At 42.9% G+C, this 15313-nt stretch overlaps 1 protein-coding gene across 1 annotated transcript in view; it reads left to right on the top strand.

The window, feature by feature from the left end:
* The window catches only part of Zc3hav1 (zinc finger CCCH-type containing, antiviral 1), a 41178-nt gene that overhangs the window by 20508 nt on the left and 5357 nt on the right, over positions 1-15313 (top strand). Inside the window, exons 5-9 of the mRNA XM_028768364.1 lie at positions 223-318; positions 2363-2486; positions 6845-7019; positions 9798-9918; positions 13247-13349. Coding sequence (XP_028624197.1) covers positions 223-318; positions 2363-2486; positions 6845-7019; positions 9798-9918; positions 13247-13349 — 619 coding nt within the window. The remainder of the gene's footprint in view (positions 1-222; positions 319-2362; positions 2487-6844; positions 7020-9797; positions 9919-13246; positions 13350-15313) is intronic.

The raw sequence follows: 15313 nt of genomic DNA, 5'->3' as shown, positions 1-15313 counted from the left end.
TAAGTCGGCTAGGGCACTCCCAAGGCTTGAGTGCACAGGGAAAGACAAACACAATACCATGGCGCTGAATCACTTTTGGTACCCTGGTGTCCATGATTCATTCTGCTGAGGGGCTGTGTTGGCTCTCAGGAGCTGCCCTGAATCCGGGGATGCACATGAATGTGGACCCCAAGTATCCTCGCTGTGAGGCCAGGCGTCCTCATTTCCTCTTTTGTTTTGCAGATTTCCTACGCCACATCGTAAGTCCTACGTCTAGTATGGATGATCACGGCCTGAGGGAAATCTGTCAGGACCACCTGTACAAGGGCTGTCGACAGAGTAAGTTGCATTCTTCGTAAGATGCCTTTAGCCACCGTGGGTACTGTTGCTGTGAGCATGCACACCAGTACTCGCTGGGGACCATGCTGCTGCTTTGAGTAATCTAAGGAACTGGATCATAGGGTAAATCTGTTTGATTTATAGTGAAGACTTTTGCCTTGTGTCTCCACTATTTTTCTAATCCCTCCCCCTTTATTCCCTCTTTCCTCTTTCTGTCTCTTCAGTCTTTTTTAAAGAAATCCTTTACGCCGAGCAGTGGTGGCGCACGCCTTTAATCCCAGCACTTGGGAGGCAGAGGCAGGTGGATTTCTGAGTTCGAGGCCAGCCTGACCTAGAGAATGAGTTCCAGGACAGCCAGGGCTATACAGAGAAACCCTGTCTGAAAAAACCAAAAAAGAAAAAAAAAGAAATCCTTTACAATATCGTGTGTGTAATGCAATTTTTATTTTCATAAGCACACCTATTACCCCCTCTTATTTCTCTCCCTCCCTTTCCCTTTTCCAACAAGCCCACAAACAAGTATGTTCATGTCTCTCTCTCTCTCTTTTTTTTTTTTTTGTAATGACCCACTGTGTTTAATCAAGATGGCTCGCATAAGCACAAGTGTGGGGCTATTTACAGGAGCCCAGGCAGCTTATCAATGGCCACACCACTGAAGAAAATGACTCTCCTGCCTCCAGAGCAGCCTTCCTCCTCCGCTTCCCCCTCTTCCTCCCCCATTAATGACTTTTTGAATCATTTAAATCTCAGGCAGTGCCCTTCTGTGAGTTCTGCTGTGGTGCCTTTGTATTGTAAAGTAGCCATGTATTTGTAAACAGCTTTACAGTCATTTAAGGGTCTAGAGAGATGGTTCAGAAGCTAAGAGCACTCACTGTGCTTATAGAGGAACTGGATGAAGTTTCTAACACCCACATGGCTGCTTCAGTTCTAGGGGACCCAATGCTGCCACCTCGCCTCCACGGGCACCTCCCTGCACACAGTGTAGACAAACTCATGCAGGTGTACACACATACACATACAAATTTTTAAATTATTTAAAAAACCTATCATTTATATATTTACCATATATGTATATCTCTTAGACACATACATATATGACAGCAATAATAATTGAAGAAGAAGAGATCATGAATTCAAGATGGTCCAGGAGAGCTTGGAGGGAGAAGGAGGATGGAAATACAGCACATATATATGAAATTAAAAAATAAATAAAACAATTTAAGTAATGATTTAAACACAGCGTTGAGAACTTGAGAGGTTAGTTTCTGTGTTCTTGCTGGCTGGAATGATAATAGTTCCTTACTCAGCAAGTGGCCATTCTAGCATCTTTTTTTTTTTTTTTTTTTTTTTTATTTGATTATTTATTTAAAATTCAAATGTTGTCCCCTGACCCCCTTCCCCACCCACCCCATTCTAGCATCTTTAGCCACACGTGCTGGGAGCATTAGCTGAACAATGTTACAGCTTTCTTCGGTATATCTGTAATTAAAGTGAGCATCACAATATCCGTGGACAGGAATACTGCTTAAAATAAGCAGATGCATTGCATCTAGTCCAAACTGGGTATCAGATCCCAGTTTAAGGAATTCACAATACCAGTCAATCATAATGGAATGACAGTACTTACTGGGATTCATTCTGGAAGAGATGATTCTTAGGCCAAGGCTTCAGGGAAAGACAAGGATTTGTCTATCCTAGAGCGCTCCTTGTCTCGGTCAGAAGAAGTGCAGATGCTCTGGAACCGGAGATGGCTGTAAGCTGCTATGTGGGTACTGGGAATCGAACCCGGGCCACCGGGAAGAGCAGCCAGCTAAGCCACCTCTCCAACCCAGATTTTATTTTCTAATGGGTTTCTGTGGGAACCAGAGTAAATGACACACACTCCAAGCAGGGACCAAAATGACCAAAGGGATGATGGGGAAATGCCTGTCGGTGGGTGGGGTGGTCTTGACAGGAAGTCAGTATTGAACTTGAAGTTAAAGGGTGAACTTGAATTGTTTAGAACTCCCAGTACTTGTCTGTAAATCTTTTCTTATCTTTGTAGGCAACTGCAGCAAGAGCCACTTCTGTCTGCCCTACCGGTGGCAGGTGTTCATATGTACCGCTTGGATGGATTTCCAGGACATGGAGTACATCGAGCGGGCCTATTGTGACCCCCACGTTGAAGTGTGAGTTGGTGGCTGTCCTCTGACTAATGGGATCCACAACTTGAGCAGAGGGGAGTTTCAAGCTCCGCCTGTGATGCGCCAAGCTAGAGATTGTAGGAAGATTTAGTCACTCGAGGTGTGTCCTGTGGAAAAGGACAGTATAGAAAAGGTCAGCTCCTATTCTTAGGAGCTCATCACTATTAAAAACAGTCAAGGAGGACAGGGAGGTGGCTTAGTGCACAAAAGCACTTGTCCCCAAAGCCTGACAACCTGAGTTTGCTCCCTGTAAGTCATGAGGAAACCAGATGAGGTGCCCCACCCATTAGAAGCTGGTGGCCATCCAGCCTGGGGTGATATACCACATAACAGTAGAGAGAAGAAAGGCCCTGCCCCAGGAAGGCAGTAGAGAGAACAGCTCTAACAAGTTGTCCTCTGCCTTCTACTTCTCACACATACAACACACAGCAAAAAATTATTAAAATACACTAAAATACACTAAAACCCAAGAGCTGAAGGTGACACATGCCTTTAATCCCAGCCCTTGGGAGGCAGAGGCAGGCAATCCCTTTGCGTTTAAGGCCAGCCTGGTCTACAGAGCAAGTTCCAGGTCAGCCAGTGCTCTGTTACACAGAGAAAACCTGTCTTAAAAAAACAAACAAACAAACAAACAAACAAACAAACAACCCAAAACACTGGGAAAACAGTTCAGTTGCCTTACAAGAACCTGTTACACCCCTCAAACCCATGCTTTTAAAAAGACAGACAGACACAGCCATGCATGGTGGCTCATGCTTTTAATCCCAGTACTCCGGAGGCAGTGGTAGGCAGCTCTCTGAGTTTGATAGCAGCCTGGTCTACAGAGTGAGTTCCAGGAGAACCAAGACTACACAGAAAATCCTATCTCAAAATACATTAGTTAATTAATTTACAAAATTTAAAAAGCCAGACAATTATTGAGCAGTTATCTCAGTCATAGAATGTTTGCCTAGAAAACACAAGGTTCTGGATTTGGTCCACAGCTCTTGGTGGGGGGAGGAAGCAGGGCTTATGATCCCAGACCTGGAGAGGGAGAGACAGTTGAATCCTTAGGGTGTGCTAGTTAGTCTAGGCTACTTGGTGAACATCAGGCCAGTGAGACCTGGTCTTACAAAACAAAGTGGGAAGGATCAGAGAATGACAGTTGAGGTTGTCTTCTGGCCCCTACATACATGCAGATACATGTACGTGCATATACACACATATCACACACACACACACACATTTAAAAAAAATGATTTAAATGATTCAGAATAAATAAGCCTTTGGCTTAGTTTATTAATTTATAAATATAGCTGACAGTTTGGGAGGCTGTAAAGTATGTGAAATCAATCCCCAGAACACACAGGAGAGTGTGGAGTAATCTTGGTTCTTGAGACAGGTGATTCCCAGCCTAGCCTGCTTGGTAAATTCCAGGTCATCGAGAGACCTTGTCTCAAAAAAAAAAAAACCCACAGTGGATCTAAAGTTTGACCTCTAACCTTCATGCACACATACACCCCCACACATATAATTTGAATAATTGTGTGTTCTAGTACAGACGTTTGATATATACCTACAATTTTGTGTATGCCATCTCTGTGTTCCAGAGGCATCTAAGAAGGTGCCTTGGATTTCTGCATTTACCAGGGTTGGTGTGGGTGATAGCCACATGACCACATTTACTTTTGGTGTGCAAGAGGGAAGTGTACATTTTTTTTCATCCAGTATGGAATGTAGGTAAATGTTCTGTGCTGCTGCGTTCTGCCACTAGGGGGCAGCATTAGCTGTTCTTGTATGTAGATGAGACTTTTGCCTGGTGCTCCCCCCACACACACTCCCCCTCCCCCCACATACTTTTCCTTCTTCATAACCCAGCTCTCAATCTTGAAACTACTAGTGTTTAAGAATAGAATGTGTTGTGGGATAGTGTTTAGCAGTATTCTTGCTCTTGCCTCCCCTGATTCCCTTCACCTGTGACCAACAATGTCTTCTACTTATTACTGAAGGTTCCCTGATCTTTCCTGACCAAGGACCTAAGAAGTCTTTCTTAGAACAGCAGTTCTCAAACTTTCATCTCAACATTAACACTATTGAAACATATTGAGGATCTGTGTATGTTAATTACAGCTATCAGTATGTCATATTAAAAATAACCGGGCAGTGGTGGCGCATGCCTTTAATCCCAGCACTTGGGAGGCAGAGGCAGGTGGATTTCTGAGTTCGAGGCCAGCCTGGTCTACAGAGTGAGTTCCAGGACAGCCAGGGCTACACAGAGAAACCCTGTCTCGAAAAACCAAAAAAAAAAATAAAATAAAATAAAATAAAATAAAATAAAATAAAATACCTAGGACTGGAGGAGGGATAAAAGTAGATAAAAGTTCTTGCTGTGTAAGCAGGATGATATTCTGGGAGTTCAGCTCCCAGAATACACTGGGGAAAGTAAGAATTGACTTCCAAGTATAGTTCTCTGACCTCCATGCATGTGCACACACATATACACATACCTATGCTGTATACACACATGCATCACACACACACACATACATGCACATAAATACACACCCCATGCAAACACTCACATTATATATCCATACGTGCATACGTGTACATCTTTTCTTTTCTTTTTTTTCTAGGCAGGGTTTCTCTGTGTAGCCCTGGCTGTCCTGGAACTCACTCTGTAGACCAGGCTGGCCTTGAACTCAGAAATCCGCCTGCCTCTGCCTCCCAAGTGCTGGAATTAAAGGCGTGTGCCACCACCGCCGGCACATGTACATCTTATACACACACCATACATACACATTCTACCTACCCATCTGTCATACACAAGCTCTCAAATGTACACACATCATACGCACACATATCATAGCCACACCCCCTCATATCATACCCACAAAAATCATACATACACACAAATAAAAATGAAATCTGCTGTAAAGTTACATGTCATGTAGCCTCCAGAAAGCTATCTTGTACACATGAAAGTAGGAAAGCAAAAAAGGCAAATGGTAGGGTTTTTGCTTCGTTTTTTTGAAGTAGGGTTTCTCTGTGTGGCCCTGGCTGTCCTGGAACTTGCTCTGTAGACCAGGCTGGCCTTGAACTCATAGATCTCCCTGTCTGTCTCCTGAGTGCTGTGATTAAATGCTTGTTGGCATTTGCCACCAAGCCCAGTCTTTTTTTTTTTTGAGGATAGTGCTTTAATATTCCTGTGATAGTTTTGACCTTGTCAGTCCTCTTCTATTCCTACATTATTCAGACTATTTGAATTACAGTAAATTTATTTTTTTAATTAAAAAATGAGTTTCTAAACACTATGCCAATTTGTTTTATGAACAATTTTATTCTTTTTATGGGGGGGTGGGGAATCATCTTGCATTTTCCCTTTATGTAAAGATTTTTAAATTTTAATGTGTATGAGTGTTTAAGGCTGTTTGTATGTGTGGGTTTCTTGGAACTGAAGTTGCAAATGGTTTTGAGTTACCATGTGAGTGCAGGAAATTGAACCCAAGTCCTCTGTAAGAGCACCTAGTGCTCTCAACCAACCACCCTGTGCTCTCAACCAACCACCCTGTGCTCTCAACCAACCACACTGAGCCTTTGCTCTAGCCCACTGGGGAATTTTTTTTTTTTTAAGGGAAAGAATGAATATCTATTTACACTTATTTATTTACTTGTTTATTATTAAGGCAGGGCCTCACTGTGTAGGACAGGCTGGCCTCCAACTCACCATCCACCTCTGCTTCCTGAGTGCTGGGATTAAAACGCACCACCACACCCATCAGGAATGTTTGTTTGTTTGTTTGTTTGTTTGTTTTAAAACCATTACATATTGTCTTAGTTAGGGTTTTACTGCTGTGGACAGACACATGACCAAGGCAACTCAGGTTCAGAGGTTCAGTCCATTATCATCAAGACGGGAACATGGCAGCATCCAGGCAGGCATGGTGCAGGAGGAGCTGAGAGTTCTACATCTTCATCTGAAGGCCACTAGGATAAGGATCTTAAAGCCCACCTCCACAGTGACACACTTCCTCCATCAAGGCCACACATCCTAATAGTGCCACTCCCTGGGCCAATCATATTCAAACTACCACACATATGTTATAAAGATAAATTACCTGTCTGGATTTCAGGGTTTTTATTATTATGTGTAAGACTAAGAACTGTGCAAAGGAAATTTAGGCTCAATTCCCAATATCACTTAGAATGAAAGAGTCAGAGAGAAATAGAGAAAGAACATTTAAAGATCCATTGCAGCCCTAAAATTTAAATTCTGTGTTCACGGGAGGGGTAGCCCATGAACCCATGCTTCCAATGCTGGAAACAGAGGTCACTGAAGTCAACTTTCTACCTTTCTCTTGCAGCATTTTGATAGAAAAACATCAGATCGATTTCCAGAAAATGACTTGTGATTCCTACCCCATCCGCCGCCTCTCCACTCCTTCATTTGTTGAAAAGCCGCTCAATTCCGCCTTCACCACCACGTGGCTTTGGTACTGGAAGAATGAACTTAATGAGTACATTCAGTATGGGGATGAGGTGAGTACCATTTCCCCTGAGAGGAGAGAAGCCAAAACACTGTTAAGATGTCTGAATCCTACACACACCTACGTTTCCTTGGAGAGTGGACACCTTGGGGTTTGTTTTTTTTTTTGGGGGGGGGAGGAATAGACATTATAAAGCACAAATCAATTAACCTTGGGAAAGATGAAAATAAACTATAGGTCTCTTGGTTCCTACATTATGTATTTAATGTTCTGTCAGATAAGGAAGAAAGATCAGGCAACATTCGTATCCTAGTGACATCAGTGCCAGAGACCAAAAAGAGAATAGGAGATATTTAAATTCAGAGCCACTGACTAACCTGCCTGTCACCAAACCTGACAACCTGACTTTCATTTCCCCCACAGAAATAAGTAAATGTAACTTAAACATTAAGCATGTCTAGTTCTATAGATCACATTTCCTAATAAAACACCAAGAAACTTCACCCATAAGCATAGCAGTGCCTGAAATCCTATCACTGGGCTACATACTGAGATCCTGTATCAAACAAACAAATGAAAGAAAGACCATTTCTGAGCTCTTTAATACAGACTTTTTTCTGGGACATTCAGACTACAAAGGTATTAAGATAAAATTTTATTTCTTAAATTACATTTAGTGTGTGTGTGTGTGTGTGTGTGTGTGTGCGTGTGAATGTGGAGGTGACAGGGCAACTTTCAAGAGTTTCCTCTCCTGTCATGTGGGATCCGGAGATGGAATTCAGGCTTGCCAGCAAGCAACTTTACCAGCTGAGCCATCCTGTCAGGGCTAGAACATAATCTTACATGTGCATAAACACAGTGCAAGACCCTTGTGCTGTGTGATGTGCTTAGTGGCTTCATCATGGCTTACATCCAGTTGGCTCTTCTTTCACTAAAAGGGAAGGAAGGTAAAGGTACAAGCCTTTATCTGCTTTCTCATGGAAAGAGTTTGATCCCTGGGACCCACGTGGTGGGAGAAGGAAACTGACTTCTACAAGCTGTCCTCGGACCCTCACACGGGCATCCTGGCGCAGGCACTTTCCTGCCCTCCCACTAAATAAATGTCCAAAGGTTAAAAAGACTATATCTAGGTTAGGCATGGTAGCATATGGCTTTAACCCCAGCACTTGGCAGAGGTAGTTGAATATCTGTGAGTTCAAAACCAGCCCAGTCCACATAGTGAGTTCCAGACTGTGTTTCAAAAGCAGGGGGAGCAGTCTGTGGGAGAATGCTTAAAAAAATACTTAGCCAGGCAGTAAACTAGAGAGGCAGAGGCAGAGGCAGGAGGATCTCTGTGAGTTTGAGGCCAGCCTGGTCTATAGAGTGAGTTCCAAAATAGCCAGGGAGAGCTACACAGGGACAGAAAGCCTGTCTTGAAAAGCCAAGGAAGACAGACAGACAGACAAAATGAAATACAGTTAGACACTGTGATAAGGAACAAGATGGAAGAGGAAAGTGAAACCACGTTTTACCTACAAAGTTCAAATGCAATAGATTTAGAAACTCAGTTATTTTGAGGATTTTTGTGTTTGTGTTGGGTTGGGGTGTGTTTGTGTCAGCTGCACCAGACCCTAGAGCCTTATTAGTTAATGTGAGGTTCACAGACCATCATCACCTAGATGATGTTCAAATGCTGAACCACCAGGTCCTCCTAACTCCTGAACTAACTCCAAATTTAGTCAGTTCCCTGGTGCGCTTCCTGTGTGTGAAATTTGGAAAAGTGGTTTAAAGCACAAAGCCGAAGACACAGATGATGTAACTGTTATCTTGAAGGCTTACTGCCTCCATCTGCTAACCTAGGCCTAGTCCTGGAAGCTTCTAGCATCTGTAAACTCTGGCTGGCTGGTCAACTCAGCTGTTCTGGCTCAAAACTCCTCTCCAAGCTGACTGATTCAATCTGGCTTCTCTTTCAGCCTCTGAGTTTTTGCTGTGCTTGGCCTCATACTAACTCTAGCAATACGCTCTAATCTCATGCTTCTAATGCTTCTTCTGGCTCATTCTGTCTTCACCTGTGTCTAGCTTCCTCTCCCTATGCAACCTGTCTCTGTAAAACTGTCCCAGTAAAACTGCCTCCTCTCTTTTTCTCTCTCTCTGTTCTGCTCTCTTAAGTAGCTTCCCGTCTCTCTCTGTTCTCCTCAGAGTTTGGCATATCCTATTCTGTCAAAATCTTTCTCTGATTTCGTCACTTTGTCTGCTCAATTAGACATCACTTTCTTTCTTTCTTTTTTTTTGTTTTTTTTTTTTGTTTTTGGTTTTTTTGTTTTTGTTTTGTTGTTGTTGTTTTTTGTTTTTTCAAGACAGGGTTTCTCTGTGTAGCCCTGACTGTCCTGGAACTCACTCTGTAGACCAGGCTGGCCTCAAACTCAGAAATCCGCCTGCCTCTGCCTCCTAAGTGCTGGGATTAAAGGCGTGCGCCACCACCGCCCGGCTAGATATCACTTTCAAACATGGGTGCTTCTTTCTACAAACTAACTTCATGGTTTCCAATTAAAGGTGTGTGCTAGGGCTGAGTCACACCACAACTGGAAATAGGTTTTTCCAGTAAACAACACATCTTGAAGTTCAAAGTGTGATCAAATATCCTGCGACAGGCACTCATTAGAAGTATAGTCAGTTTCTATAGAACAGTGCTCTCTCTCCAGCACTGTGACTTGGTGTCTGGTGGGAAGTTAGTAAGCCTGGCATGGAAGAGCCTCCCTAGATGCAACGTTAAAGCAAAACTGTGTGAGATAGAAGAGTAGAGATTTCCCAAAAGTCTTTACCTGTGTTTTCTTCATTTTTGTGTGAATAGAGCCCAGGCCATACCAGATCCGAAATCAACTCTACATACCTGGAGACTGTCTTCCAGTCCTGTCCCAGGGGAGTTTTGCCATTCCAGGCTGGTTCACAGGGGTATGAGTTAAGCTTTCAAGGTGAGTTCTTGTCTTTGGTGGTGTGGAGTGTCCATAGAATCTGCCACTGAACACACAAAAGTAGACAGTTCAAGTATGTGTCACACCCAAGGTCAAGGGTCTTTTTTAGCTTGGAGGAACAGTCTCTGAGAGTGACAGCAGGTGGCCTGGGGCCCTGTTTCCAACAGACTTTTTCTGTGCAAACCCCCAGAAGAGCTTCCAGACTCTCTATGCCCACTTCTCTTCCAGAAATCAGAGATTTGGACAAGACATCTCTAGAGGGTTCTTTGGCCCTGTCAGATTATGTTTCTGATTCCGGGTGGAACACTTGACTGTTTAGTTTTGAGTGACTACAGTGGAGACCTTGGGCCTCTGGGCAGCCTTAGACATCTAGACACTCGTTCTTTTCTTCATGCCTTGCCTCTTGATCAGTGGTCTAATCTATCGTCTCCGCTTGGGCACTCGGCCCACCACCATGTTTATTTGAACCTCTGTAGGAAAGTCTTCTTGTTAGCTTTCACCAGTCTGTTATGTTAAGTGAAAAAAGAAATGGGATCTGAAACCAGCTTGGCTTTGGAAGCACTGTCTCCTTGGTATCGTGCCTCAGGCACATGCCTGCAAGTAGCCAGACACTTGCCCTTTCAGGACCGGTTTTGAAGAAGTGAGACTTTCCCAGTTGTCTCTGAGGCTTGATCCCTACGCCACTTATTATGTTGTAAACGATGTAACTTTAGAGATTATATTACACCAGCCGATTTTGGAAATCAGCCTGGCATTCCCACCAGGACATGTTGAAATATGCCCACTGCTTCAGTTCCTCTGTGTCAGCTAGACGAACAGTGAATAAACAAACTAGAGTATCTGATGTCAGTGGGTTGTTAGGGTAGTTGTCCTAGCTTGAATCTCTGTCGCTGTAATAGACTCCCTTACCAAGAATCACTGGGAGAGGAAAAGTTTAGGGAGGTCAAGGCAGGAGCTTGAAGCTGACACCATAGGGGACTGTTGCTTACTGGCTTGCTTTCCCTAGCTTACTTTACTTCACTGTAAAGCAAAGTACTCTAAAGGTACTTACTACTTCTCCTTTACAGAACAGTTCCATCTGCCTGGGCATGGCACTGCCCACAGTGGGCTGGGTCTCCCACATAATTAGCAAGTAAGAAAATGCCTCCCAGACATGCCCACAGGCTAATCTGATGGAGACGATTCCTCAACGGAGGCTCCCTCTTCCCAGATATGTCTTGGTTTCCGTCAAATTGTCAAAAACTACCATGATTAGTGTTAAGAATTATGGTTATGAAAACTAGGTATTTAAAACTAATTGGGGCTGGGTGGTGGTGGCCCACACCTCTAATCCCAGCACTCAGGAGGCAGAGGCAGGTGGATCTCTGATTTCGAGTCTGGCCTGACTATAGAGCAATTTCCAGGAAAGCCAGAGATACACAGAGAAACTCGATCTCAAAACTCTACCACCAACAACAAAACAAAAACAACCAACAACAAATAAACAATCAAACAAACAAACCAAAACCCTAATGGGGACCCAGGGCATGTCTTTAACCCCTTCACTTGGGAGTCAGAGGCAGGAGAATCTTTGTGAGTTCTGGAGCTATTAGGGATGCATAGTGAGACTCTATCTGAACACAAAATAACCCAAAATCAAGACAAACAAAATTGAGTGAGTTATTATTAAATGAAAATCATTGTACTGCAGATCTGTTGTTTTATATGTTTTGTTTAAAATATGAATTGATTTTTAATGTTAATGCTATAAGAAAAGCAAGCACTTATTAACCCCAGAGCCATCTCATGAGTGCTGGACTTAATTTTTTTCTATGTTTATGTGTATGGATATTTTGCCTGCATGTTATAAAACTGTATACCTGGTGCCCCTGGAGGCCAGAGGAGGGAGGGCACCTGAACCACCAGAACTGGAGCTACAGACGTTTGTAAGCTACCATGTAGGTGATGAGGATCAGATGTGGGCCCATTAGATGAACGCCCTGTGCTTTTGGTTGGTGAGCCATCTCTCTAGTCCCACACCCCTTTCTTAACATCAGAGCTGTGGGAAGATTTTGAGTGTCATTGCAGCGGTATCCCGTTTCCCCTTCTAATTTTCTTTGTTTTATCACCCTTACTGAGTCCTGATATCTCAGTACATGAATCCACTTCACTTACACAGTTGGCTTGAGCGCTGACAAATAAGTTTACACGACACATTTCCATCTGTCCAAAAGTTTGCCTTGCCTCTTTTTGTCTTTGTGTGTGTGTGTTTCTCTACGTAGCTCTGGCTATCCTAGAACTTGCTTTGTAGATCAGACTCTACTCGAACTCACAAAGGTCTGCCTGCCTCTGCCTGCCTAGTGTTGGTTTTAAAGGTGCACACCACTACTGCCTAGCCCTGTTCTGACTCGTTTACAACATCTGGAACCCATCTTTTATTCCATGACAAACTATGGCTAGTTTACTATAAGTTCCTATAGGTCAATTTTACGATTTTTAAAACTTCATATTAATTTTTTTTCTTTTGATTTTTTTTTTTTTTTGAGACAAGGTTTCTCTATGTAGCCCTGGCTATCCTGGAGCTCTATATAGACTAGGCTGGCCTCCAACTCACAGAGTTCTGCCTCTGCCTCTGGAGTGCTGGAATTAAGGGCCCACTCTACTACCCAGCTATTAATAGATTCTCAAAGTATATATTCACACATAGCTGGGTTCTTTCACTTAAAATAGTGGGTTTTAGAATTATTTATGTTGTGGTAGGTATAGTAGTTCTTCACTTTTATCTGCTGAATAATATTCCATTATGAATACATTTCATAGTATATCCATTCACAAGTTTTCCAATGTTTTGTTATCAACAATGCAACTATTTTTTTGTGGGTATAGGTTTTCATTTATTTGAGTGGAGTTCCTGGATATGTTGGACTTTATGAGAAGCTGTTTAACTATTTTCCAAAGAGAAGTGTTATTTTATACTCAAGCAATGCATGGTAATTGAAAAAAGTCACTCTTGGAATCTTGAACCAGGTCTACAGTTGATTTATCTAAAACTACCCTTCTCTGTGCATGTAAGATTAGTTCATGGCACACACCTTTAATCCCAGCAATCAGGAGGCAGAAGCAGGTGGATCTCTGTGAGTTTGAGTCTAGCCTGGTCTACAGAATGAATACTGGGACAGCCATGGCTAAACAAAGAAACCCTGTCTTGAAAAGAAGAATAAAAGAAGAAGAAATAAAGAAAAAGATTCAGTCATCAATGTTTGCTGTACAAATGACCTCTGGGGAAAAATGAGTCATTTTCTAGAATCAACTCTTGATCTTTATTTTATTTTATTATTTTTGTCTAAAGGGATGATTCAGACAAATATAGCTTCCAAGACTCAAAGGCATGTTGTCAGAAGGCCTGTATTTGTTTCTTCGAAGGATGTGGAGCAGAAGAGAAGAGGTCCAGAGTAAGTGTTCTGAAGTTGTTAGCTCGGGCCATGATCTTGCTGCGTCTTGCATCTGGATTCTGTGTTCTTGGGAAGTTCCTGCTTCTGTCTCACTGTAGTTTCTATTTGATTTATCCATGAGTAAGGAGATTGTTAAGCAATGTGGCATAACTGAAGGTTTCCTGGGCCAGGGGGCCAGGGTGTGCAAGCACTTGGTTAAGCTTTGTGTAATAGATACAAGGCCTTGGGGTTTTGTTGTAGGGTGGGAAGGGTACTATTTCCTGAAACTCTTAACTTACAGGGTATTTTAGCAGCTCTGGTCCATACTCTGGGCCTCACTTGCTCCAGCTGTGATTGGCTGGATCAAGGAATATGCTGGTGAATAAACCGGATTTTTGTTTTGCTGTGAGTCCTCTCTCTGTCTTTGGTTGTGCTGTGAGGACAGGATGCTGAGAAAAAGGCTTAAGCTAGGAGCCTGGTGAAGAGCTAGAGGAAGATGAAGTTGGCTAAAGGTGTTGGTTTTAGTTTTAATTGACTTGTAATCATTGTACCCATGGGGCACTTCCAGGCGGGTTTTGCTGTGGGGAATTCATTGTAACTTGCCTGTCTGCTCTGAAACTCAGTAAAATCTCACTGTTAACAAACTTTGCAGTTGGATTTTTTTTCCCTCTGGGGGTGTGTGATATATGAGTCAGGTTTCAAGGCAGGTGTAAAAATCGAGCTGTCCGAAATTCTTGTAGTCAACATGGAAATGATAGCTAGAGAGTGCTCAGATACGGGATTGGCAGGAAATCATGTCCACGGAGTGATGTGAACGCCAATGCTCCAGGATGGAGCAGCTTGCTTCAGGTTCTAAGTCACCTACGTTCACACTGCCCCCTCTTGTCTACAAAACATATTTAACAGCAACAGTGTGCTCACTGCTGAGATACAGCCTCAGACCCTGGGAACAATGGCTGGACAACACATGTGTACATCTAACAAAATGACAGTAATTCATTAAATGTCACGTAATACCCATTTCACTGTCTATTTTCCTGTTCTCTTTGAAATTACCTTTTATAGTTGATTCATCTCTAAGCTGCTTTTAAACTATTTAAGTGTACCTGCCTCTATTTTTTAGAAAATGTTGTGTGGTGTCTGGAAAGATGGCTCAGTGGTTCAGAGCACTGAGGGTCTTCCAGAGGACCCAAGTTCAGTTCCCAGCACCCACATAGCAGCTCACAACTGTCTGAGACTACATCAGCGCACATAAGATAAAAATAAATTATACAAAAACTATGTGCATGCTCATGTGAGCTGGTGATCTCACCAGTTCTGGCACATGTGGAGGGCAAAAATTGACAATGGTATGTTTTCCTTAATCTACCTTGAGACAGTTGCCAACTGAACCTGGAGCTTGCACATCAGCTAGACTGGCTGGCCTACGAGGCTCTGGAACACTTGTTTCTAATTTCTTGCGGGGGTGGGGGGCTGCCAGGCATAGCTTTTTATGTGGATGCTGGCATCTGAGCTCAGAACTTCAGTTTTCCCAGTTGTAAAAGTAACTTCTATCTGCCTAATATAATTGTTTTCTCTGAGGCTTACTATTGAATAAAGCTCATCCTTTCTAGTTCTTTCTGAACTCTGGCTGGCTGGTTCAACATAGCTGTTCTGGCTCAGACTCTTCTCCAAGCTCACTGATTCAGTCTGGCTTCTCTCAGCTTCTCACTGAATTGTTCTGTTTGGCCCAAACCAACTCTGGAAATTTGTTCTAATCTTCTGGCTCATTCTTATTCTCTAGCTGCAATAAGCTCTGCTGACCTACACATGAACTCACAAATGAACTCTGCTTTCCTGCAAACTCAAGTCCACTCAACTGAACAGACTTGCAACTCTGCACTGCTATTAAATAGCTTTTCTCCTGAGAGTTGGGTGTATCCTATTTCTGACTCATTCTATCACATCTTTCTCTGGTTCATCACTTTGTCTGCCCCTCAATTAGA

The sequence above is a fragment of the Grammomys surdaster genome, unplaced genomic scaffold (genome assembly GCF_004785775.1).
Source record: "Grammomys surdaster isolate TR1022 unplaced genomic scaffold, NIH_TR_1.0 186, whole genome shotgun sequence".
Classification (NCBI taxonomy): Eukaryota; Metazoa; Chordata; class Mammalia; order Rodentia; family Muridae; genus Grammomys; species Grammomys surdaster.
This window is presented reverse-complemented; position numbering and strand designations above follow the sequence as displayed.